Source organism: Mobula birostris, chromosome 10 (assembly GCF_030028105.1).
Source record: "Mobula birostris isolate sMobBir1 chromosome 10, sMobBir1.hap1, whole genome shotgun sequence".
Classification (NCBI taxonomy): Eukaryota; Metazoa; Chordata; class Chondrichthyes; order Myliobatiformes; family Myliobatidae; genus Mobula; species Mobula birostris.
Window position 1 is genome coordinate 48,902,820 of NC_092379.1, and position 25,146 is coordinate 48,927,965.

Here is a 25,146-nt window from a genome sequence, read left to right on the forward strand (position 1 = left end):
AGTGACACAGGTTGCTGGGGGAGAGCGGTCACTGAGGGATGGTGTGTGGGAGCTGGGTTATCGTCAGTGGGGATACAGTCAGTGACACAGGGTGCTGGGGGAGAGGGGTCACTGAGGGACGGTGTGAGGGAGCTGGGTTATCGTCAGTGGGGATACAGTCAGTGACACAGGGCGCTGGGGGAGAGGGGTCACTGAGGGGCGGTGTGAGGGAGCTGGGTTATCGTCAGTGGGGATACAGTTAGTGACACAGTGCGCTGGGGGAGAGGGGTCACTGAGGGACGTTGTGAGGGAGCTGGGTTATCGTCAGGTGAGGATACAGTCTGTGACACAGGGTTCCGGGGAGAGGGGTTAATGAGGGATGGTGTGAGGAAGCTGGGTTATCGTCAGTGGGGATACAGTTAGTGACACAGGGTGCTGGGGGAGAAGGGTCACTGAGGGACGGTGTGAGGGAGCTGTCTTATGTCAGTGGGGATACAGTCAATGACACAGGGTGCTGGGGGAGAGAGGTCACCGAGGGACGGAGTGAGGGAGCTGGGTTATTGTCAGTGGGGATACAGTCAGTGACACAGGGTGCTGGGGGAGAGGAGTCACTGAGTGACGGTGTGAGGGAGCTGGTTAGCGTCAATGGGGATACAGTCAGTGACACAGGGTGCTGGGGGAGAGGGATCACTGAGGGACGGTGTGAGGGAGCTGGGTTATTGTCAATGGGGATACAGTCAGTGACACACGGTGCTGGGGGAGAAGGGTCACAGAGGGACGGTGTGAGGGAGCTGGATTAACGTCAGTGAGGATACAGTCAGTGACACAGGGTGCTGGGGGAGAGGGGTCACTGAGGGACGGTGTGAGGGAGCTGGATTAACGTCAGTGAGGATACATTCAGTGACACAGGGTGCCGGGGAGAGGGATCACTGAGGGACGGTGTGAGGGGGCTGGGTTATCAGTGGGGATACAGTCAGTGACACAGGGTGCTGGGGGAGAGGGGTCACTGAGGGACGGTGTGAGGCAGCTGGGTTATCGTCAGTGGTGACAGGTCAGTGACACAGGGCGCTGGGGAGAGGGGTCACTGAGGGACGGTGTGAGGGGGCTGGGTTATCAGTGGGGATACAGTCAGTGACACAGGGTGCTGGGGGAGAGGGGTTACTGAGGGACGGTGTGAGGGAGCTGGGTTATTGTCAGTGGGGATACAGTCAGTGACACAGGGCGCTGGGGGAGAGGGGTCACCGAGGGACGGTGTGAGGGAGCTGGGTTATCGTCAGTGGGGATACAGTCAGTGACACAGTGTGCTGGGGGAGAGGGGTCACTGAGGGACGGTGTGAGGGAGCTGGGTTATCGCCAGTGGGGATACAGTCTGTGACACAGGGTGCTGGGGGAGAGGGGTCACTAAGGGACGGTGTGAGGGAGCTGGGTTGTTGTCAGTGGGGATACAGTCAGTGACACAGGGTTCTGGGGGAGAGGGGTCACTGAGGGACGGTGTGAGGGAGCTGGGTTATTGTCAGTGGGGAAACAGTCTGTGACACAGGATGCCGGGGAAAGGGGTCAATGAGGGACGGTGTGAGGGAGCTGGGTTATCGTCAGTGGTGATAGGTCAGTGACACAGGGCACTGGGGGAGAGGTGTCACAGAAGGACGGTGAGAGGAGGCTGGGTTATCAGTGGGGATACAGTCAGTGACGCAGGGTGCTGGAGGAGAGGGGTCACTGAGGGACAGTGTGAGGGAGCTGGATTTTCGTCAGTGAGGATAGGTCAGTGACACGGCGCAGGGGGAGAGGGGTCACTAAGGGACGGTGTGAGGGAGCTGGGTTATCATCAGTCGGGGATACAGTCAGTGACACAGGGCGCTAGGGGGGGAGGGGTCACCGAGGGAGGGTGTGAGGGAGCTGGGTTATCATCAGTGGGGATACAGTCAGTGACACAGGGCGCTGGGGGAGAGGTGTCACTGAGGGACGGTGTGAGGGAGCTGGTTTATCGTCAGTGGGGATACATTCAGTGACACAGTATGCTGGGGGAGAGGGGTTACGGAGGGACGGTGTGAGGGAGCTGGTTTATCGTCAGTGGGGATACAGTCAGTGACACAGCGTGCTGGGGGAGAGGGGTCACTGAGGGACGGTGTGAGGGAGCTGGGTTATCGTCAGTGGGGATACAGTCAGTGACACAGGGCGCTGGGGGAGAGGGGTCACTGAGAGACGGTGTGAGGGAGCTGGGTTATTGTCAGTGGGGATACAGTCATTGACACAGGGTGCTGGGGGAGAGGGGTCACTGAGGGACGGTGCGAGGGAGCTGGGTTATCGTCAGTGGGGATACAGTCTGTGACACAGGGTGCCGGGGAAAGGGGTCAATGAGGGATGGTGTGAGGAAGCTGGGTTATTGTCAGTGGGGAAACAGTCGGTGACACCGGGTGGTAGGGAAGAGGGGTCACTGAGGGACGGTGTGAGGTAGCTAGGTTATCGTTAGTGGGGATACAGTCAGTGACACGGTGTTGGTGGAGAGGTGTCACTGAGGGACGGTGTGAGGGGGGCTGGGTTATGGTCAGTGGCTTAACAGTCAGTGACACAGAGTGCTGGGGGAGAGGGGTCACTGAGGGACTGTGTGAGGGAGTTGGGTTATCGTCACTGGGGATACAGTCAGTGAAACGGTGCTGGTGGAGGGGGGTCACTGAGGGAAGGTGTGAGGGAGCTGGATTAACGTCAGTGGGGAAACAGTCGGTGACACCGGGTGGTAGGGAAGAGGGGTCACTGAGGGACGGTGTGAGGGAGCTGGATTAACGTCAGTGGGGATACAGTCAGTGACACAGGGTACTGGGGGAGTGGGATCACTGAGGGACGGTGTGAGGGAGCTGTCTTATGTCAGTGGGGATACAGTCAGTGAAACAGGGTGCTGGGGGAGAGTGGTCACCGAGGGACGGTGTGAGGGAGCTGGGTTATCGTCAGTGGGGATACAGTTAGTGACACAGGTTGCTGGGGGAGAGCGGTCACTGAGGGATGGTGTGAGGGAGCTGGGTGATCGTCAGTGGGGATAGAGTCAGTGACACAGGGTGCTGGGGGAGAGGGGTCACTGAGGGACGGTGTGAGGGCGCTGTATTTTCGTCAGTGGGGATAGGTCAGTGACACAGGGCACTGGGGGAGAGGGGTCACTGAGGGACAGTGTGAACGAGCTGGGTTTTGTCAGTGGGGATACAGTCGGTGACACAGGGTGCTGGGGGAGAGGGGTCACTGAGGGACGGTGTGAGGGAGTTGGGTTATCATCAGTGGGGATACAGTCAGTGACACAGGGTGCTGGGGGAGAGGGGTCACCGAGGGACGGTGTGAGGGAGCTGGGTTATCGTCAGTGGGGATACAGTCAGTGACACAGGGTGCTGGGGGAGAGGGGTCACCGAGGGACGGTGTGAGGGAGCTGGGTTATCGTCAGTGGGGATAGAGACAGGGACACAGGGTGCTGGGGGAGAGGGGTCACTGAAGGACGGTGTGAGGGAGCTGTATTTTCGTCAGTGGGGATAGGTCAGTGACACAGGCAACTGGGGGAGAGGGGTCACTGAGGGACAGTGTGAAAGAGCTGAGTTATCGTCAGTGGGGATACAGTTAGTGCCACAGGTTGCTGGGGGAGAGCGGTCACTGAGGGATGGTGTGTGGGAGCTGGGTGATCGTCAGTGGGGATACAGTTAATGACACAGGGTGTTGGGGGAGAGGGGTCACTGAGGGACGGTGTGAGGGAGCTGGGATATCGTCAGTGGGGATACAGTAAGTGAAACAGGAGCTGGGGGAGAGGGGTCACTGAGGGACGGTGTGAGGGAGCTGGATTAACGTCAGTGAGGATACATTCAGTGACACAGGGTGCCGGGGAGAGGGGTCAATGAGGGATGGTGTGAGGAAGCTGGGTTATTGTCAGTGGGGGTACAGTCAGTGACACAGGGCGCTGGGGGAGAGGGGTCACTGAGGGACGGTGTGAGGGGGCTGGGTTATCAGTGGGGATACAATCAGTGACACAGGGTGCTGGGGGAGAGGGGTCACTGAGGGACGGTGTGAGGCAGCTGGGTTATCGTCAGTGGTGACAGGTCAGTGACACAGGGCGCTGGGGGAGAGGGGTCACTGAGGGACGGTGTGAGGGGGCTGGGTTATCAGTGGGGATACAGTCAGTGACACAGGGTGCTGGGGGAGAGGGGTTACTGAGGGACGGTGTGAGGGAGCTGGGTTATTGTCAGTGGGGATACAGTCAGTGACACAGGGCGCTGGGTGAGAGGGGTCACCGAGGGACGGTGTGAGGGAGCTGGGTTATCGTCAGTGGGGATACAGTCAGTGACACAGTGTGCTGAGGGAGAGGGGTCACTGAGGGACGGTGTGAGGGAGCTGGGTTATCGCCAGTGGGGATACAGTCTGTGACACAGGGTGCTGGGGGAGAGGGGTCACTAAGGGACGGTGTGAGGGAGCTGTCTTTTGTCAGTGGGGATACAGTCAGTGACACAGGGTGCTGGGGGAGAGAGGTCACCGAGGGACGGTGTGAGGGAGCTGGGTTATCGTCAGTGGGGATACAGTCAGTGACACAGGGCGCTGGGGGAGAGCGGTCACTGAGGGATGGTGTGTGGGAGCTGGGTTATCGTCAGTGGGGATATTGTCAATGACAAAGGGTGCTAGGGGAGAGGGGTCACTGAGGGACGGTGTGAGGGAGCAGGGTTATCGTCAGTGGGGATACAGTAAGTGACACAGGAGCTGGGGGAGAGAGATCACTCAGGGACGGTGTGAGGGAGCTGGATTAACGTCAGTGAGGGTACATTCAGTGACACAGGGTGCTGGGGGAAAGGGGTCACTATGGGACGGTGTGAGGGAGCTGGGTTATCGTCAGTGGGGATACAGTCTGTGACACAGGGTCCCGGGGAGAGAGGTCAATGAGGGATGGTGTGAGGAAGCTGGGTTATTGTCAGTGGGGATATAGTCAATGACACAGGGTGCTGGGGGAGAGAGGTCACTGAGGGACGGTGTGAGGGAGCTGGGTTATCGTCAGTGGGGGTACAGTCAGTGAAACAGGGCGCTGGGGGAGAGAAGTCACCATGGGACGGTGTGAGGGAGCTGTGTTATTCTCAGTGGGGATACAGTCAGTGACACAGTGTGCTGGGGAAGAGGAGTCACTGAGGGACGGTGTGAGGGAGGTGGATTAATGTCAGTGAGGATACAGTCAGTGACACAGGGTGCTGGTGGAGAGGGGTCACTGAGGGACGTTGTGAGGGAGCTGGGTTATCATCAGGTGAGGATACAGTCTGTGACACAGGGTTCCGGGGAGAGGGGTCAATGAGGGATGGTGTGAGGAAGCTGGGTTATCGTCAGTGGGGATACAGTTAGTGACACAGGGTGCTGGGGGAGAGGGGTCACTGAGGGATGGTGTGAGGTCGATGGGTTATCGCCAGTGGGGATACAGTCAGAGACACAGGGTGCTGGGGGAGAGGGGTCACTGAGGGACGGTGTGAGGTAGCTAGGTTATCGTTAGTGGGGATACAGTCAGTGACACGGTGTTGGTGGAGAGGTGTCACTGAGGGACGGTGTGAGGGAGCTGGATTAACGTCAGTGGGGAAACAGTCAGTGACACCGGGTGCTAGGGAAGAGGGGTCACTGAGGGACTGTGTGAGGGAGCTGGATTAACGTCAGTGGGGATACAGTCAGTGACACAGGGCGCTGGGGGAGAGGGGTCACTGAGGGACGGTGTGAGGGGGCTGGGTTATCAGTGGGGATACAGTCAGTGACACAGGGTGCTGGGGGAGAGGGGTCACTGAGGGACGGTGTGAGGGAGCTGTCTTATGTCAGTGGGGATACAGTCAGTGAAACGGTGCTGGGGGAGAGTGGTCACCGAGGGACGGTGTGAGGGAGCTGGGTTATCGTCAGTGGGGATACAGTTAGTGACACAGGTTGCTGGGGGAGAGCGGTCACTGAGGGATGGTGTGTGGGAGCTGGGTGATCGTCAGTGGGGATACAGTTAATGACACAGGGTGTTGGGGGAGAGGGGTCACTGAGGGACGGTGTGAGGGAGCTGGGATATCGTCAGTGGGGATACAGTAAGTGAAACAGGAGCTGGGGGAGAGGGGTCACTGAGGGACGGTGTGAGGGAGCTGGATTAACGTCAGTGAGGATACATTCAGTGACACAGGGTGCCGGGGAGAGGGGTCAATGAGGGATGGTGTGAGGAAGCTGGGTTATTGTCAGTGGGGGTACAGTCAGTGACACAGGGCGCTGGGGGAGAGGGGTCACTGAGGGACGGTGTGAGGGGGCTGGGTTATCAGTGGGGATACACTCAGTGACACAGGGTGCTGGGGGAGAGGGGTCACTGAGGGACGGTGTGAGGCAGCTGGGTTATCGTCAGTGGTGACAGGTCAGTGACACAGGGCGCTGGGGGAGAGGGGTCACTGAGGGACGGTATGAGGGGGCTGGGTTATCAGTGGGGATACAGTCAGTGACACAGGGTGCTGGGGGAGAGGGGTTACTGAGGGACGGTGTGAGGGAGCTGGGTTATTGTCAGTGGGGATACAGTCAGTGACACAGGGCGCTGGGGGAGAGGGGTCACCGAGGGACGGTGTGAGGGAGCTGGGTTATCGTCAGTGGGGATACAGTCAGTGACACAGTGTGCTGGGGGAGAGGGGTCACTGAGGGACGGTGTGAGGGAGCTGGGTTATCGCCAGTGGGGATACAGTCTGTGACACAGGGTGCTGGGGGAGAGGGGTCACTAAGGGACGGTGTGAGGGAGCTGGGTTGTTGTCAGTGGGGATACAGTCAGTGACACAGGGTTCTGGGGGAGAGGGGTCACTGAGGGACGGTGTGAGGGAGCTGGGTTATTGTCAGTGGGGAAACAGTCTGTGACACAGGATGCCGGGGAAAGGGGTCAATGAGGGACGGTGTGAGGGAGCTGGGTTATCGTCAGTGGTGATAGGTCAGTGACACAGGGCACTGGGGGAGAGGTGTCACAGAAGGACGGTGAGAGGGGGCTGGGTTATCAGTGGGGATACAGTCAGTGACGCAGGGTGCTGGAGGAGAGGGGTCACTGAGGGACAGTGTGAGGGAGCTGGATTTTCGTCAGTGAGGATAGGTCAGTGACACGGCGCAGGGGGAGAGGGGTCACTAAGGGACGGTGTGAGGGAGCTGGGTTATTGTCAGTGGGGATACAGTCAGTGACAGAGGGCGCTGGGGGAGAGGTGTCACTGAGAGAAGGTGCGAGGGAGCTGCGTTATCGTCAGTGGGGATACATTCAGTGACACAGTGTGCTGGGAGAGAGGGGTTACGGTGGGACGGTGTGAGGCAGCTGGTTTATCGTCAGTGGGGATACAGTCATTGACACAGGGTGCTGGGGGAGAGGGGTCACTGAGGGACGGTGCGAGGGAGCTGGGTTATCGTCAGTGGGGATACAGTCTGTGACACAGGGTGCCGGGGAAAGGGGTCAATGAGGGATGGTGTGAGGAAGCTGGGTTATTGTCAGTGGGGAAACAGTCGGTGACACCGGGTGGTAGGGAAGAGGGGTCACTGAGGGACGGTGTGAGGTAGCTAGGTTATCGTTAGTGGGGATACAGTCAGTGCACGGTGTTGGTGGAGAGGTGTCACTGAGGGACGGTGTAAGGGGGGCTGGGTTATGGTCAGTGGGTTAACAGTCAGTGACACAGAGTGCTGGGGGAGAGGGGTCACTGAGGGACTGTGTGAGGGAGTTGGGTTATCGTCACTGGGGATACAGTCAGTGAAACGGTGCTGGGGGAGGGGGGTCACTGAGGGACGGTGTGAGGGAGCTGTCTTATGTCAGTGGGGATACAGTCAGTGAAACAGGGTGCTGGGGGAGAGTGGTCACCGAGGGACGGTGTGAGGGAGCTGGGTTATCGTCAGTGGGGATACAGTTAGTGACACAGGTTGCTGGGGGAGAGCGGTCACTGAGGGATGGTGTGAGGGAGCTGGGTGATCGTCAGTGGGGATAGAGTCAGTGACACAGGGTGCTGGGGGAGAGAGGTCACTGAGGGACGGTGTGAGGGCGCTGTATTTTCGTCAGTGGGGATAGGTCAGTGACACAGGGCACTGGGGGAGAGGGGTCACTGAGGGACAGTGTGAACGAGCTGGGTTATTGTCAGTGGGGATACAGTCGGTGACACAGGGTGCTGGGGGAGAGGGGTCACTGAGGGACGGTGTGAGGGAGTTGGGTTATCATCAGTGGGGATACAGTCAGTGACACAGGGTGCTGGGGGAGAGGGGTCACCGAGGGACGGTGTGAGGGAGCTGGGTTATCGTCAGTGGGGATACAGTCAGTGACACAGGGTGCTGGGGGAGAGGGGTCACCGAGGGACGGTGTGAGGGAGCTGGGTTATCGTCAGTGGGGATAGAGACAGGGACACAGGGTGCTGGGGGAGAGGGGTCACTGAAGGACGGTGTGAGGGAGCTGTATTTTCGTCAGTGGGGATAGGTCAGTGATACAGGCAACTGGGGGAGAGGGGTCACTGAGGGACAGTGTGAAGGAGCTGAGTTATCGTCAGTGGGGATACAGTTAGTGCCACAGGTTGCTGGGGGAGAGCGGTCACTGAGGGATGGTGTGTGGGAGCTGGGTGATCGTCAGTGGGGATACAGTTAATGACACAGGGTGTTGGGGGAGAGGGGTCACTGAGGGACGGTGTGAGGGAGCTGGGATATCGTCAGTGGGGATACAGTAAGTGAAACAGGAGCTGGGGGAGAGGGGTCACTGAGGGACGGTGTGAGGGAGCTGGATTAACGTCAGTGAGGATACATTCAGTGACACAGGGTGCCGGGGAGAGGGGTCAATGAGGGATGGTGTGAGGAAGCTGGGTTATTGTCAGTGGGGGTACAGTCAGTGACACAGGGCGCTGGGGGAGAGGGGTCACTGAGGGACGGTGTGAGGGGGCTGGGTTATCAGTGGGGATACAGTCAGTGACACAGGGTGCTGGGGGAGAGGGGTCACTGAGGGACGGTGTGAGGCAGCTGGGTTATCGTCAGTGGTGACAGGTCAGTGACACAGGGCGCTGGGGGAGAGGGGTCACTGAGGGACGGTGTGAGGGGGCTGGGTTATCAGTGGGGATACAGTCAGTGACACAGGGTGCTGGGGGAGAGGGGTTACTGAGGGACGGTGTGAGGGAGCTGGGTTATTGTCAGTGGGGATACAGTCAGTGACACAGGGCGCTGGGTGAGAGGGGTCACCGAGGGACGGTGTGAGGGAGCTGGGTTATCGTCAGTGGGGATACAGTCAGTGACACAGTGTGCTGAGGGAGAGGGGTCACTGAGGGACGGTGTGAGGGAGCTGGGTTATCGCCAGTGGGGATACAGTCTGTCACACAGGGTGCTGGGGGAGAGGGGTCACTAAGGGACGGTGTGAGGGAGCTGTCTTTTGTCAGTGGGGATACAGTCAGTGACACAGGGTGCTGGGGGAGAGAGGTCACCGAGGGACGGTGTGAGGGAGCTGGGTTATCGTCAGTGGGGATACAGTTAGTGACATAGGGTGCTGGGGGAGAAGGGTCACTGAGGGATGGTGTGTGGGAGCTGGGTTATCGTCAGTGGGGATACAGTAAGTGACACAGGAGCTGGGGGAGAGAGATCACTCAGGGACGGTGTGAGGGAGCTGGATTAACGTCAGTGAGGGTACATTCAGTGACACAGGGTGCTGGGGGAAAGGGGTCACTATGGGACGGTGTGAGGGAGCTGGGTTATCGTCAGTGGGGATACAGTCTGTGACACAGGGTCCCGGGGAGAGGGGTCAATGAGGGATGGTGTGAGGAAGCTGGGTTATTGTCAGTGGGGATATAGTCAATGACACAGGGTGCTGGGGGAGAGAGGTCACTGAGGGACGGTGTGAGGGAGCTGGATTATCGTCAGTGGGGATACAGTCAGTGACACAGGGTGCTGGGGGAGAGGAGTCACTGAGGGACGGTGTGAGGGAGCTGGGTTATCGTCAGTGGGGATACAGTCAGTGACACGGTGCTGGGGGAGAGGGGATACTGAGGGATGGTGTGTGGGAGCTGGGTTATCGTCAGTGGGGATACAGTTAGTGACACATGGTGCTGAGGGACAGGGGTCACCGAGGGACAGTGTGAGGGAGCTGGATTAACATCAGTGGGGATACAGTCAGTGACGCAGGGTGGTAGAGGAGAGGGGTCACTGAGGGACAGTGTGAGGGAGCTGGGTTACTGTCAGTGGGGATACAGTCAGTGACACAGGGTGCTGGGGGAGAGGGGTCACTGAGGGACGGTGTGAGGGAGCTGGATTAATGACAGAGAGGATACATTCAGTGACACAGGGTGCTGGGGGAGAGGGGTCACTGAGGGACGGTGTGAGGGAGCTGGGTTATCGTCAGTGGGAATACAGTCTGTGACACAGGGTGCCGGGGAGAGGGGTCAATGAGCGATGGTGTCAGGAAGCTGGGTTATTGTCAGTGGGGATATCGTCAGTGACACAGGGTGCTGGGAGAGAGCGGTCACTGAGGGACGGTGTGAGGGAGCTGGGTTATCGTCAGTGGTGATAGGTCAGTGACACAGGGCGCTAGGGGAGAGGGGTCACTGAGGGACGGTGTGAGGGGGCTGGGTTATCACTGGGGATACAGTCAGTGACACAGGGTGCTGGGGGAGAGGAGTTACTGAGGGACGGTGTGAGGGAGCTGGGTTATTGTCAGTGGGGATAGAGTCTGTGACACAGGGCGCTGGGGGAGAGGGGTCACCGAGGGACGGTGTGAGGGAGCTGGGTTATCGTCAGTGGGGATACAGTCAGTGACACAGGTTGCTGGGGGATAGGGGGTCACTGAGGGACGGTGTGAGGGAGCTGGGTTATCGCCAGTGGGGATACAGTCTGTGACACAGTGTACCGGGGAGAGGGGTCAATGAGGGATGGTGTGAGGAAGCTGGGTTACCGTCAGTGGGGATACAGTTAGTGACACCGGGTGCGGGGGAGAGGGGTCACTAAGGGACGGTTTGAGGGAGCTGGTTGTTGTCAGTGGGGATACAGTCAGTCACACAGGTTGCTGGGGGAGAGCGGTCACTGAGGGATGGTGTGAGGGAGCTGGGTTATCGTCAGTGGGGATACAGTCAGTGAAACAGGGTGCTGGGGGAGAGGGGTCACTGAGGGACGGTGTGAGGGTGCTGGGTTATCGTCAGTGGGGATACAGTCAGTGACACAGGGCGCTGGGGGAGAGGGGTCACTGAGGGGCGGTGTGAGGGAGCTGGGTTATCGTCAGTGGGGATACAGTTAGTGACACAGTGCGCTGGGGGAGAGGGGTCACTGAGGGACGTTGTGAGGGAGCTGGGTTATCGTCAGGTGAGGATACAGTCTGTGACACAGGGTTCCGGGGAGATGGGTCAATGAGGGATGGTGTGAGGAAGCTGGGTTATCGTCAGTGGGGATACAGTTAGTGACACAGGGTGCTGGGGGAGAAGGGTCACTGAGGGACGGTGTGAGGGAGCTGTCTTTTGTCAGTGGGGATACAGTCAGTGACACAGGGTGCTGGGGGAGAGAGGTCACCGAGGGACGGTGTGAGGGAGCTGGGTTATCGTCAGTGGGGATACAGTTAGTGACACAGGGTGCTGGGGGAGAAGGGTCACTGAGGGATGGTGTGTGGGAGCTGGGTTATCGTCAGTGGGGATATTGTCAATGACAAAGGGTGCTAGGGGAGAGGGGTCACTGAGGGACGGTGTGAGGGAGCTGGGTTATTGTCAGTGGGGATACAGTAAGTGACACAGGAGCTGGGGGAGAGGGGTCACTGAGGGACGGTGTGAGGGAGCTGGGTTAACGTCAGTGGGGATACAGTAAGTGACACAGGAGCTGGGAGAGAGAGATCACTGAGGGACGGTGTGAGGAAGCTGGATTAACGTCAGTGAGGGTACATTCAGTGACACAGGGTGCTGGGGCAAAGGGGTCACTATGGGACGGTGTGAGGGAGCTGGGTTATCGTCAGTGGGGATACAGTCTGTGACACAGCGTCCCGGGGAGAGGGGTCAATGAGGGATGGTGTGAGGACGCTGGGTTATTGTCAGTGGAGATATAGTCAATGACACAGGGTGCTGGGGGAGAGAGGTCACTGAGGGACGGTGTGAGGGAGCTGGGTTATCGTCAGTGGGGGTACAGTCAGTGAAACAGGGCGCTGGGGGAGAGGAGTCACCATGGGACGGTGTGAGGGAGCTGGGTTATCATCAGTGGGGATACAGTTAGTGACACAGGGTGCTGGGGTAGAGGGGTCACTAAGGGATGGAGTGTGGGAGCTGGGTTATCGTCAGTGGAGATACAGTCAGTGACACAGGGTGCTGGGGGAGAGGGGTCACTGAGGGACGGTGTGAGGGAGCTGGGTTATCAGTGGGGATACAGTCAGTGACACAGGGTGCTGGGGGAGAGGGGTCACTGAGGGACAGTGTGAAGGAGCTGGGTTATTGTCAGTGGGGATACAGTCAATGACAAAGGGTGCTGGGGGAGAGTGGTCACTGAGGGACGGTGTGAGGGGGCTGGGTTATCAGTGGGGATACAGTCAGTGACACAGGGTGCTGGGGGATACGAGTCACTGAGGGACGGTGTGAGGGAGATGGGTTATTGTCAGTGGGGATACTGTCAGTGACACAGGGTGCTGGGGGAGAGGGGTCACTGAGGGATGGTGTGAGGGAGCTGGGTTATCGTCAGTGGGGATACAGTCAGTGACACAGGGTGCTGGGGGAGAGGGGTCACTGAGGGACGGTGTGAGGGAGCTGGGTTATTGTCAGTGGGGATAGGTCAGTGACACAGGGTGCTGGGGGAGAGGGGTCACTGAGGGACAGTGTGAGGTGGCTGGGTTATCATCAGTGGGGATACCGTCAGAGACACAGGGTGCTCGGGGAGAGGGATCACTGAGGGACGGTGTGAGGGAGCTGTGTTATTCTCAGTGGGGATACAGTCAGTGACACAGGGTGCTGGGGAAGAGGGGTCACAGAGGGACAGTGTGAGGGAGCTGGATTAACGTCAGTGAGGATACAGTCAGTGACACAGGGTGCTGGGGGAGAGGTGTCACTGAGGGATGTTGTGAGGGAGCTGGGTTATCGTCAGTGGGAATACAGTCTGTGACACAGGGTGCCGGGGAGAGGGGTCAATGAGCGATGGTGTCAGGAAGCTGGGTTATTGTCAGTGGGGATATCGTCAGTGACACAGGGTGCTGGGAGAGAGCGGTCACTGAGGGACGGTGTGAGGGAGCTGGGTTATCGTCAGTGGTGATAGGTCAGTGACACAGGGCGCTAGGGGAGAGGGGTCACTGAGGGACGGTGTGAGGGGGCTGGGTTATCACTGGGGATACAGTCAGTGACACAGGGTGCTGGGGGAGAGGAGTTACTGAGGGACGGTGTGAGGGAGCTGGGTTATTGTCAGTGGGGATAGAGTCTGTGACACAGGGCGCTGGGGGAGAGGGGTCACCGAGGGACGGTGTGAGGGAGCTGGGTTATCGTCAGTGGGGATACAGTCAGTGACACAGGTTGCTGGGGGATAGGGGGTCACTGAGGGACGGTGTGAGGGAGCTGGGTTATCGCCAGTGGGGATACAGTCTGTGACACAGTGTACCGGGGAGAGGGGTCAATGAGGGATGGTGTGAGGAAGCTGGGTTACCGTCAGTGGGGATACAGTTAGTGACACCGGGTGCGGGGGAGAGGGGGTCACTAAGGGACGGTTTGAGGGAGCTGGGTTGTTGTCAGTGGGGATACAGTTACAGTCAGTCACACAGGTTGCTGGGGGAGAGCGGTCACTGAGGGATGGTGTGAGGGAGCTGGGTTATCGTCAGTGGGGATACAGTCAGTGAAACAGGGTGCTGGGGGAGAGGGGTCACTGAGGGACGGTGTGAGGGTGCTGGGTTATCGTCAGTGGGGATACAGTCAGTGACACAGGGCGCTGGGGGAGAGGGGTCACTGAGGGGCGGTGTGAGGGAGCTGGGTTATCGTCAGTGGGGATACAGTTAGTGACACAGTGCGCTGGGGGAGAGGGGTCACTGAGGGACGTTGTGAGGGAGCTGGGTTATCGTCAGGTGAGGATACAGTCTGTGACACAGGGTTCCGGGGAGATGGGTCAATGAGGGATGGTGTGAGGAAGCTGGGTTATCGTCAGTGGGGATACAGTTAGTGACACAGGGTGCTGGGGGAGAAGGGTCACTGAGGGACGGTGTGAGGGAGCTGTCTTTTGTCAGTGGGGATACAGTCAGTGACACAGGGTGCTGGGGGAGAGAGGTCACCGAGGGACGGTGTGAGGGAGCTGGGTTATCGTCAGTGGGGATACAGTTAGTGACACAGGGTGCTGGGGGAGAAGGGTCACTGAGGGATGGTGTGTGGGAGCTGGGTTATCGTCAGTGGGGATATTGTCAATGACAAAGGGTGCTAGGGGAGAGGGGTCACTGAGGGACGGTGTGAGGGAGCTGGGTTATCGTCAGTGGGGATACAGTAAGTGACACAGGAGCTGGGGGAGAGGGGTCACTGAGGGACGGTGTGAGGGAGCTGGGTTAACGTCAGTGGGGATACAGTAAGTGACACAGGAGCTGGGAGAGAGAGATCACTGAGGGACGGTGTGAGGAAGCTGGATTAACGTCAGTGAGGGTACATTCAGTGACACAGGGTGCTGGGGCAAAGGGGTCACTATGGGACGGTGTGAGGGAGCTGGGTTATCGTCAGTGGGGATACAGTCTGTGACACAGCGTCCCGGGGAGAGGGGTCAATGAGGGATGGTGTGAGGAAGCTGGGTTATTGTCAGTGGAGATATAGTCAATGACACAGGGTGCTGGGGGAGAGAGGTCACTGAGGGACGGTGTGAGGGAGCTGGGTTATCGTCAGTGGGGGTACAGTCAGTGAAACAGGGCGCTGGGGGAGAGGAGTCACCATGGGACGGTGTGAGGGAGCTGGGTTATCATCAGTGGGGATACAGTTAGTGACACAGGGTGCTGGGGTAGAGGGGTCACTAAGGGACGGTGTGAGGGAGCTGGGTTGTTGTCAGTGGGGATACAGTCAGTGACACAGGTTGCTGGAGGAGAGCGGTCACTAAGGGATGGAGTGTGGGAGCTGGGTTATCGTCAGTGGAGATACAGTCAGTGACACAGGGTGCTGGGGGAGAGGGGTCACTGAGGGACGGTGTGAGGGAGCTGGGTTATCAGTGGGGATACAGTCAGTGACACAGGGTGCTGGGGGAGAGGGGTCACTGAGGGACAGTGTGAAGGAGCTGGGTTATTGTCAGTGGGGATACAGTCAATGACAAAGGGTGCTGGGGGAGAGTGGTCACTGAGGGACGGTGTGAGGGGGCTGGGTTATCAGTGGGGATACAGTCAGTGACACAGGGTGCTGGGGGATACGAGTCACTGAGGGACGGTGTGAGGGAGATGGGTTATTGTCAGTGGGGATACTGTCAGTGACACAGGGTGCTGGGGAGAGGGGTCACTGAGGGATGGTGTGAGGGAGCTGGGTTATCGTCAGTGGGGATACAGTCAGTGACACAGGGTGCTGGGGGAGAGGGGTCACTGAGGGACGGTGTGAGGGAGCTGGGTTATTGTCAGTGGGGATAGGTCAGTGACACAGGGTGCTGGGGGAGAGGGGTCACTGAGGGACAGTGTGAGGTGGCTGGGTTATCATCAGTGGGGATACCGTCAGAGACACAGGGTGCTCGGGGAGAGGGATCACTGAGGGACGGTGTGAGGGAGCTGTGTTATTCTCAGTGGGGATACAGTCAGTGACACAGGGTGCTGGGGAAGAGGGGTCACAGAGGGACAGTGTGAGGGAGCTGGATTAACGTCAGTGAGGATACAGTCAGTGACACAGGGTGCTGGGGGAGAGGTGTCACTGAGGGATGTTGTGAGGGAGCTGGGTTATCGCCAGTGGGGATACAGTCTGTGACACAGGGTTCCGGTGAGAGGGGTCAATGAGGGATGGTGTGAGGAAGCTGGGTTATCGTCAGTGGGGATACAGTCAGTGACACGGTACTCTGGGAGAGGGGTTACTGAGGGACGGTGTGAGGGAGCTGGGTTATCGTCAGTGGGGATACAGTTAGGGACACGGTGCTGGGGGAGAGGGGTCACTGAGGGACGGTGTGAGGGAGCTGGGTTATCATCAGTGGGGATACCGTCAGAGACACAGGGTGCTGGGGGAGAGGGATCACTGAGGGACGGTGTGAGGGAGCTGTGTTATTCTCAGTGGGGATACAGTCAGTGACACAGGGTGCTGGGAAAGAGGGGTCACTGAGGGACAGTGTGAGGGAGCTGGATTAACGTCAGTGAGGATACAGTCAGTGACACAGGGTGCTGGGGGACAGTTGTCACTGAGGGACGTTGTGAGGGAGCTGGGTTATCGCCAGTGGGGATACAGTCTGTGACACAGGGTTCCGGGGAGAGGGGTCAATGAGGGATGGTGTGAGGAAGCTGGGTTATCGTCAGTGGGGATACAGTCAGTGACACAGGGTGCTGGGGGAGAGGGGTCACTGAGGGACGGTGTGAGGCAGCTGGGTTATCACCAGTGGGGATACAGTCTGTGACACAGTGTGCCGGGGAGAGGGGTCAATGAGGGATGGTGTGAGGGAGCTGGGTTATCGGCAGATGGGATACAGTTACTGACACCGGGTGCTGGGGGAGAGCGGTCACTGAGGGATGGTGTGTGGGAGCTGAGTTATCGTCAGTGGGGATACAGTCAGTGACACAGGGCGCTGGGGGAGAGGGGTCACTGAGGGACGGTGTGAGGGAGCTGGGTTCTCGTCAGTGGGGATACAGTCAGTGACACAGTGCGCTAGGGGAGAGGGGTCACCGTGGGACGGTGTGATGGAGCTGGGTTATCGTCAGTGGGGATACAGTCAGTGACACAGGGTGCTGGGGGAGAGGAGTCACTGAGGGACAGTGTGAGGGAGCTGGGTTATTGTCAGTGGGGATACAGTCAGTGACACAGGGCGCTGGGGAGAGGGGTCACCGAGGGACGGTGTGAGGGAGCTGGGTTATCATCAGTGGGGATACAGTCAGTGACACAGGGTGCTGGGGGAGAGGAGTCACTGAGGGACGGTGTGAGGGAGCTGGGTCATTGTTAGTGGGGATACAGTCAATGATACAGCGTGCTGGGGGAGAGGGATCACTGAGGGACGGTGTGAGGGAGCTGGATTAACGTCAGTGAGGATACAGTCAGTGATGCAGGTTGCTGGGGGAGAGAGGTCACTAAGGGACGGTGTGAGGGAGCTGGGTTATCGTCAGTGGGGATACAGTCAGTGACACAGGGCGCTGGGGGAGAGGAGTCACCATGGGACGGTGTGAGGGAGCTGGGTTATCGTCAGTAGGGATACAGTCAGAGACACAGGGTGCTGGGGGAGAGGGGTCACAGAGGGACGGTGTGAGGGAGCTGCGTTATCGTCAGTGGGGATACAGTCAGTGACACAGGGTGCTGGGGGAGAGGGGATACTGAACGACGGTGTGTGGGAGCTGGGTTATCGTCAGTGGGAATACAGTCTGTGACACAGGGTGCTGGGGGAGAGCGGTCACTGACGGATGGTGTGTGGGAGCTGGGTTATCGTCAGTGTGAATACAGTTACTGACACATGGTGCTGAGGGAGAGGGGTCACTGAGGGACAGTGTGAGGGAGCTGGATTAACATCAGTGGGGATACAGTCAGTGACGCAGTGTGCTGGAGGAGAGGGGTCACTGAGGGACGGTGTGAGGGAGCTGGGTCATTGTTAGTGGGGATACAGTCAATGATACAGCGTGCTGGGGGAGAGGGGTCACTGAGGGACGGTGTGAGGGAGCTGGGTTATCATCAGTCGCGGATACAGTCAGTGACACAGGGTGCTGGGGGAGATGGGTCACTGAGGGACATTGTGAGGGAGCTGGTTTATCATCAGGTGAGGATACAGTCTGTGACACAGGGTTCCGGGGAGAGGGGTCAATGAGGGATGGTGTGAGGAAGCTGGGTATCGTCAGTGAGGATACAGTTAGTGACACAGGGTACTGGGGGAGAGGGGTCACTGAGGGACGGTGTGAGGGAGCTGGGTTATTGTCAGTGGGGATACAGTCAGTGACACAGGGCGCTGGGGGAGAGGGGTCACTGAGGGACGGTGTGAGGGGGCTGGGTTGTCAGTGGGGATACAGTCAGTGACACAGGGTGCTGGGGGAGAGGGGTTACTGAGGGACGGTGTGAGGGAGCTGGGTTATTGTCAGTGGGTATACAGTCTGTGACACAGGGCGCTGGGGGAGAGGGGTCACCGAGGGACGGTGTGAGGGAGCTGGGTTATCGTCAGTGGGAATACAGTCAGTGACACAGGGTGCTGGGGGAGAGGGGTCACTGAGGGACGGTGTGAGGCAGCTGGGTTATCGCCAGTGGGGATACAGTCTGTGACACAGTGTGCCGGGGAGAGGGGTCAATGAGGGATGGTGTGAGGGAGCTGGGTTATCGTCAGATGGGATACAGTTACTGACACCGGGTGCTGGGGGAGAGCGGTCACTGAGGGATGGTGTGTGGGAGCTGAGTTATCGTCAGTGGGGATACAGTCAGTGACACAGGGCGCTGGGGGAGAGGGGTCACTGAGGGACGGTGTGAGGGAGCTGGGTTCTCGTCAGTGGGGATACAGTCAGTGACACAGTGCGCTAGGGGAGAGGGGTCACCGTGGAACAGTGTGAGGGAGCTGGGTTATCGGCAGTGGGGATACAGTCAGTGACACAGGGCGCTGTGGGAGAGGAGTCACTGAGGGACAGTGTGAGGGAGCTGGGTTATTGTCAGTGGGGATACAGTCAGTGACACAGGGCGCTGGGGGAGAGGGGTCACCGAGGGACGGTGTGAGGGAGCTGGGTTATCATCAGTGGGGATACAGTCTGTGACACAGGGCGCTGGGGGAGAGGAGTCACCGAGGGACGGTGTGAGGGAGCTGGGTTATCGTCAGTGGGGACACAGTCAGCGACACAGTGTGCTGGGGGAGAGGGGTCACTGAGGGACGGTGTGAGGGAGCTGGGTTATCGCCAGTGGGGATACAGTCTGTGACACAGTGTGCCGGGGAGAGGGGTCACTGAGGGACTGTGTGAGGGAGCTGGGTTATCGTCAGTGGGGATACAGTTAGTGACACAGGGTGCTGGGGGAGAGGGGTCACTAAGGGACAGTGTGAGGGAGCTGGGTTGTTGTCAGTGGGGATACAGTCAGTGACACAGGTTGCTGGGGGAGAGCGGTCACTGAGGGATGGTGTGTGGGAGCTGGGTTATCGTCAGTGGGGATACAGTCACACAGGGTGCTGGGGGAGAGGAGTCACTGAGGGACGGTGTGAGGGAGCTGGGTTATTGTCAGTGGGGATACAGTGAGTGACACAGGGCGCTGGGGAAGAGGGGTCACTGAGGGACGGTGTGAGGGAGCTGGATTAACGTCAGTGAGGATACAGTCAGTGATACAGGGTGCTGGGGCAGTGGGGTCACTGAGGGACGTTGTGAGGGAGCTGGGATATCGTCAGGTGAGGATACAGTCTGTGACACAGGGTTTCAGGGAGAGGGGTCAATGAGGGATGGTGTGAGGAAGCTGGGTTATCGTCAGTGGGGATACAGTTAGTGACACAGGGTGCTGGGGGAGAGGGATCAATGAGGGACGGTGTGAGGGAGCTGTCTTATGTCAGTGGGGATACAGTCAGTGACAGAGGGTGCTGGGGGAGACAGGTCACCGAGGGACGGTGTGAGGAAGCTGGGTTATCGTCAGTGGTGATAGGTCAGTGACACAGGGCACTGGGGGAGAGGGGTCACTGAGGGACGGTGTGAGGGGGCTGGGTTATCAGTGGGGATACAGTCAGTGACACAGGGCACTGGGGGAGAGGGGTCACTGAGGGACGGTGTGAGGGGGCTGGGTTATCAGTGGGGATACAGTCAGTGACACAGGGTGCTGGGGGAGAGGGGTCACTAAGGGACGGTGTGAGGGAGCTGGGTTGTCGTCAGTGGGGATACAGTCAGTGACACAGGTTGCTGGGGGAGAGCGGTCGCTGAGGGATGGTGTGTGGGAGCTGGGTTATCATCAGTGGGGATACAGTCAATGACAAAGGGTGCTGGGGGACAGGGGTCACTGAGGGACAGTGTGAGGGAGCTGGCTTATCGTCAGTGGGGTTACAATAAGTGACACAGGAGCTGGGGGAGAGGGATCACTGAGGGACGGTGTGAGGGAGCTGGGTAATCGTCAGTGGGGATACAGTCAGTGACACAGGGTGTTGGGGGAGAGGGGTCACTGAGGGACAGTGTGAGGGAGCTGGCTTATCGTCAGTGGGGTTACAATAAGTGACACAGGAGCTGGGGGAGAGGGATCACTGAGGGACGGTGTGAGGGAGCTGGGTAATCGTCAGTGGGGATACAGTCAGTGACACAGGGTGCTGGGGGAGAGGGGTCACTGAGGTACGGTGTGAGGGAGCTGGGTTATCGCCAGTGGGGATACAGTCTGTAACACAGTGTTCCGGGGAGAGGGGTCAATGAGGGATGGTGTGAGGGAGCTGGGTTATCGTCAGTTGGGATACAGTTAGTGACACCGGGTGCTGGGGGAGAAGGGTCACTAAGGGACGGTGTGAGGGAGCTGGGTTGTTGTCAGTGGGGATACAGTCAGTGATACAGGGTGCTGGGGGAAAGGAGTCACTGAGGGACGGTGTGAGGGAGCTGGGTTATCATCAGTGGGGATACAGTCAGTGACACAGGGTGCTGGGGGAGAGGGGTCACTGAGGTACGGTGTGAGGCTGGGTTATCGCCAGTGGGGATACAGTCTGTAACACAGTGTGCCGGGGAGAGGGGTCAATGAGGGATGGTGTGAGGGAGCTGGGTTATCGTCAGTGGGGTTACAATAAGTGACACAGGAGCTGGGGGAGAGGGATCACTGAGGGACGGTGTGAGGGAGCTGGGTAATCGTCAGTGGGGATACAGTCAGTGACACAGGGTGCTGGGGGAGAGGGGTCACTGAGGTACGGTGTGAGGGAGCTGGGTTATCGCCAGTGGGGATACAGTCTGTAACACAGTGTTCCGGGGAGAGGGGTCAATGAGGGATGGTGTGAGGGAGCTGGGTTATCGTCAGTTGGGATACAGTTAGTGACACCGGGTGCTGGGGGAGAAGGGTCACTAAGGGACGGTGTGAGGGAGCTGGGTTGTTGTCAGTGGGGATACAGTCAGTGATACAGGGTGCTGGGGGAAAGGAGTCACTGAGGGACGGTGTGAGGGAGCTGGGTTATCATCAGTGGGGATACAGTCAGTGACACAGGGTGCTGGGGGAGAGGGGTCACTGAGGTACGGTGTGAGGGAGCTGGGTTATCGCCAGTGGGGATACAGTCTGTAACACAGTGTGCCGGGGAGAGGGGTCAATGAGGGATGGTGTGAGGGAGCTGGGTTATCGTCAGTTGGGATACAGTTAGTGACACCGGGTGCTGGGGGAGAGGGGTCACTAAGGGACGGTGTGAGGGAGCTGGGTTGTTGTCAGTGGGGATACAGTCAGTGATACAGGGTGCTGGGGGAAAGGAGTCACTGAGGGACGGTGTGAGGGAGCTGGGTTAACATCAGTGGGGATACAGTCAGTGACACAGGGTGCTGGGGGAGAGGGGTCACTGAGGGACGGTGTGTGGGAGCTGGGTTATCGTCAGTGGGGATACAGTCAGTGACACAGGGTGCTGGGGGAGAGGGGTCACTGAGGGACGGTGTGTGGGAGCTGGGTTATCGTCAGTGGGGATACAGTCAGTGACACAGGGTGCTGGGGGAGAGGGGTCACTGAGGGACGGTGTGAGGGAGCTGGGTTAACGTCAGTGGGGATACAGTCAGTGACACAGGGTGCTGGGGGAGAGGAGTCACTGAGGGACGGTGTGAGGGAGCTGGGTTATTGTCAGTGGGGATACAGTGAGTGACACAGGGCGCTGGGGAAGAGGGGTCACTGAGGGACGGTGTGAGGGAGCTGGATTAACGTCAGTGAGGATACAGTCAGTGATACAGGGTGCTGGGGCAGAGGGGTCACTGAGGGACGTTGTGAGGGAGCTGGGATATCGTCAGGTGAGGATACAGTCTGTGACACAGGGTTTCAGGGAGAGGGGTCAATGAGGGATGGTGTGAGGAAGCTGGGTTATCGTCAGTGGGGATACAGTTAGTGACACAGGGTGCTGGGGGAGAGGGATCAATGAGGGACGGTGTGAGGGAGCTGTCTTATGTCAGTGGGGATACAGTCAGTGACAGAGGGTGCTGGGGGAGACAGGTCACCGAGGGACGGTGTGAGGAAGCTGGGTTATCGTCAGTGGTGATAGGTCAGTGACACAGGGCACTGGGGGAGAGGGGTCACTGAGGGACGGTGTGAGGGGGCTGGGTTATCAGTGGGGATACAGTCAGTGACACAGGGTGCTGGGGGAGAGGGGTCACTAAGGGACGGTGTGAGGGAGCTGGGTTGTCGTCAGTGGGGATACAGTCAGTGACACAGGTTGCTGGGGGAGAGCGGTCGCTGAGGGATGGTGTGTGGGAGCTGGGTTATCATCAGTGGGGATACAGTCAATGACAAAGGGTGCTGGGGGACAGGGGTCACTGAGGGACAGTGTGAGGGAGCTGGCTTATCGTCAGTGGGGTTACAATAAGTGACACAGGAGCTGGGGGAGAGGGATCACTGAGGGACGGTGTGAGGGAGCTGGGTAATCGTCAGTGGGGATACAGTCAGTGACACAGGGTGTTGGGGGAGAGGGGTCACTGAGGGACAGTGTGAGGGAGCTGGCTTATCGTCAGTGGGGTTACAATAAGTGACACAGGAGCTGGGGGAGAGGGATCACTGAGGGACGGTGTGAGGGAGCTGGGTAATCGTCAGTGGGGATACAGTCAGTGACACAGGGTGTTGGGGGAGAGGGGTCACTGAGGGACAGTGTGAGGGAGCTGGCTTATCGTCAGTGGGGTTACAATAAGTGACACAGGAGCTGGGGGAGAGGGATCACTGAGGGACGGTGTGAGGGAGCTGGGTAATCGTCAGTGGGGATACAGTCAGTGACACAGGGTGCTGGGGGAGAGGGGTCACTGAGGTACGGTGTGAGGGAGCTGGGTTATCGCCAGTGGGGATACAGTCTGTAACACAGTGTTCCGGGGAGAGGGGTCAATGAGGGATGGTGTGAGGGAGCTGGGTTATCGTCAGTTGGGATACAGTTAGTGACACCGGGTGCTGGGGGAGAAGGGTCACTAAGGGACGGTGTGAGGGAGCTGGGTTGTTGTCAGTGGGGATACAGTCAGTGATACAGGGTGCTGGGGGAAAGGAGTCACTGAGGGACGGTGTGAGGGAGCTGGGTTATCATCAGTGGGGATACAGTCAGTGACACAGGGTGCTGGGGGAGAGGGGTCACTGAGGTACGGTGTGAGGGAGCTGGGTTATCGCCAGTGGGGATACAGTCTGTAACACAGTGTGCCGGGGAGAGGGGTCAATGAGGGATGGTGTGAGGGAGCTGGGTTATCGTCAGTTGGGATACAGTTAGTGACACCGGGTGCTGGGGGAGAGGGGTCACTAAGGGACGGTGTGAGGGAGCTGGGTTGTTGTCAGTGGGGATACAGTCAGTGATACAGGGTGCTGGGGGAAAGGAGTCACTGAGGGACGGTGTGAGGGAGCTGGGTTAACATCAGTGGGGATACAGTCAGTGACACAGGGTGCTGGGGGAGAGGGGTCACTGAGGGACGGTGTGTGGGAGCTGGGTTATCGTCAGTGGGGATACAGTCAGTGACACAGGGTGCTGGGGGAGAGGGGTCACTGAGGGACGGTGTGTGGGAGCTGGGTTATCGTCAGTGGGGATACAGTCAGTGACACAGGGTGCTGGGGGAGAGGGGTCACTGAGGGACGGTGTGAGGGAGCTGGGTTAACGTCAGTGGGGATACAGTCAGTGACACAGGGTGCTGGGGGAGAGGGGTCACTGAGGGACGGTGTGAGGGAGCTGGGTTAACGTCAGTGAGGATACAGTCAGTGACACAGGGTGCTGGGGGAGAGGGGTCACGGAGGGACGGTGTGAGGGAGCTGGGTTTTCGTCAGTGGGGATACAGTCAGTGACACAGTGTGCTGGGGGAGAGGGGTCACGGAGGGACGGTGTGAGGGAGCTGGGTTTTCGTCAGTGGGGATACAGTCAGTGACACAGTGTGCTGGGGGAGAGTGACGGCGTGACGGACGGTGTTGGGGAGCTGGGTTATCGTTGGTACCGTAGTGAAAACGGTCAGGCACGGGAGGCCGTGAGGAAGGTGAGACGCTGACCTTTTTGCCGAGGAAGGCATTGTAACATCCACTGCAGAACTCGTGCTGACACTGAGAGCAGGTGAAGTGCATGCAGCCCCCTCGAGCCAGTGCGTAGCGGAACTTGCATTTGGGACAGTCTTTCCAGAGAGAGAGAGAGAGAGGTGGGGGGGGAGGGAGGGGGGGGTTGGGGCAGGGAGAGCGTGTGGGGGGGTTGGGGCAGGGAGAGAGGGTGGGGGAGGGTGAGGGAGGGTGGGGGCAGGGAGAGGAATGGTGTGGGAGGGAGAGGGGTGACAGGTGTGGGAATTGGTTAGGGAGGGGCAAACAAAGAAGATGGGAGCAGTGGGAGGGAGCGAGAGGGCCACGTGGGGGCAGAGGAAGGGAGTGAAGGGGTGGAGGGAGGGAGCGAGGGAGCAGAGGGAAGGAGTGAGGGAGCAGAGGGTGGGAGTGTGGGGCATGTGGGGGCAGAGGGAGGGAGTGAAGGGGCAGAGGGAAGGAGCGATGGAGCAGAGGGAGGGAGGGTGGGGCATGTGGGGGCAGAGGGAGGGAGTGAAGGGGCAGAGGGAAGGAGCGATGGAGCAGAGGGAGGGAGGGTGGGGCATGTGGGGGCAGAGGGAGGAAGCGAGGGGGCAGAGTCAGGGAGCAGAGGGAGGGAGCGAGAGAGCAGGGAGGGAGGGAGGGAGCGTGGAGCACGTGGGGGCAGAGGGAGGGAGCGAGAGGGCCACGTGGGGCCAGAGGGAGGGAGTGAAGGGGTGGAGGGAGGGAGCGAGAGGGCCACGTGGGGCCAGGGGGAGGGAGTGAAGGGGTGGAGGGAGGAAGCGAGGGAGCAGAGGGAAGGAGTGAGGGAGCAGAGAGTGGGAGCGTGGGGCATGTGGGGGCAGAGGGAGGTAGTGAAGGGGCAGAGGGAAGGAGCGATGGAGCAGAGGGAGGGAGGGTGGGGCATGTGGGGGCAGAGGGAGGGAGCGAGGGGGCAGAGTCAGGGAGCAGAGGGAGGGAGCGAGAGAGCAGGGAGGGAGGGAGGGAGCGTGGAGCACGTGGGGGC

At 59.2% G+C, this 25,146-nt stretch overlaps 1 protein-coding gene across 1 annotated transcript in view; it reads right to left on the reverse strand.

Annotated features, from left to right (window-relative positions):
* Positions 1-25,146, reverse strand: part of LOC140203670 (E3 ubiquitin-protein ligase RNF31-like) — a 139,888-nt gene that overhangs the window by 65,496 nt on the left and 49,246 nt on the right. Inside the window, 1 exon segment of the mRNA XM_072269718.1 lies at positions 24,126-24,244. Within this exon segment, the coding sequence (XP_072125819.1) occupies positions 24,126-24,244 (119 nt within the window).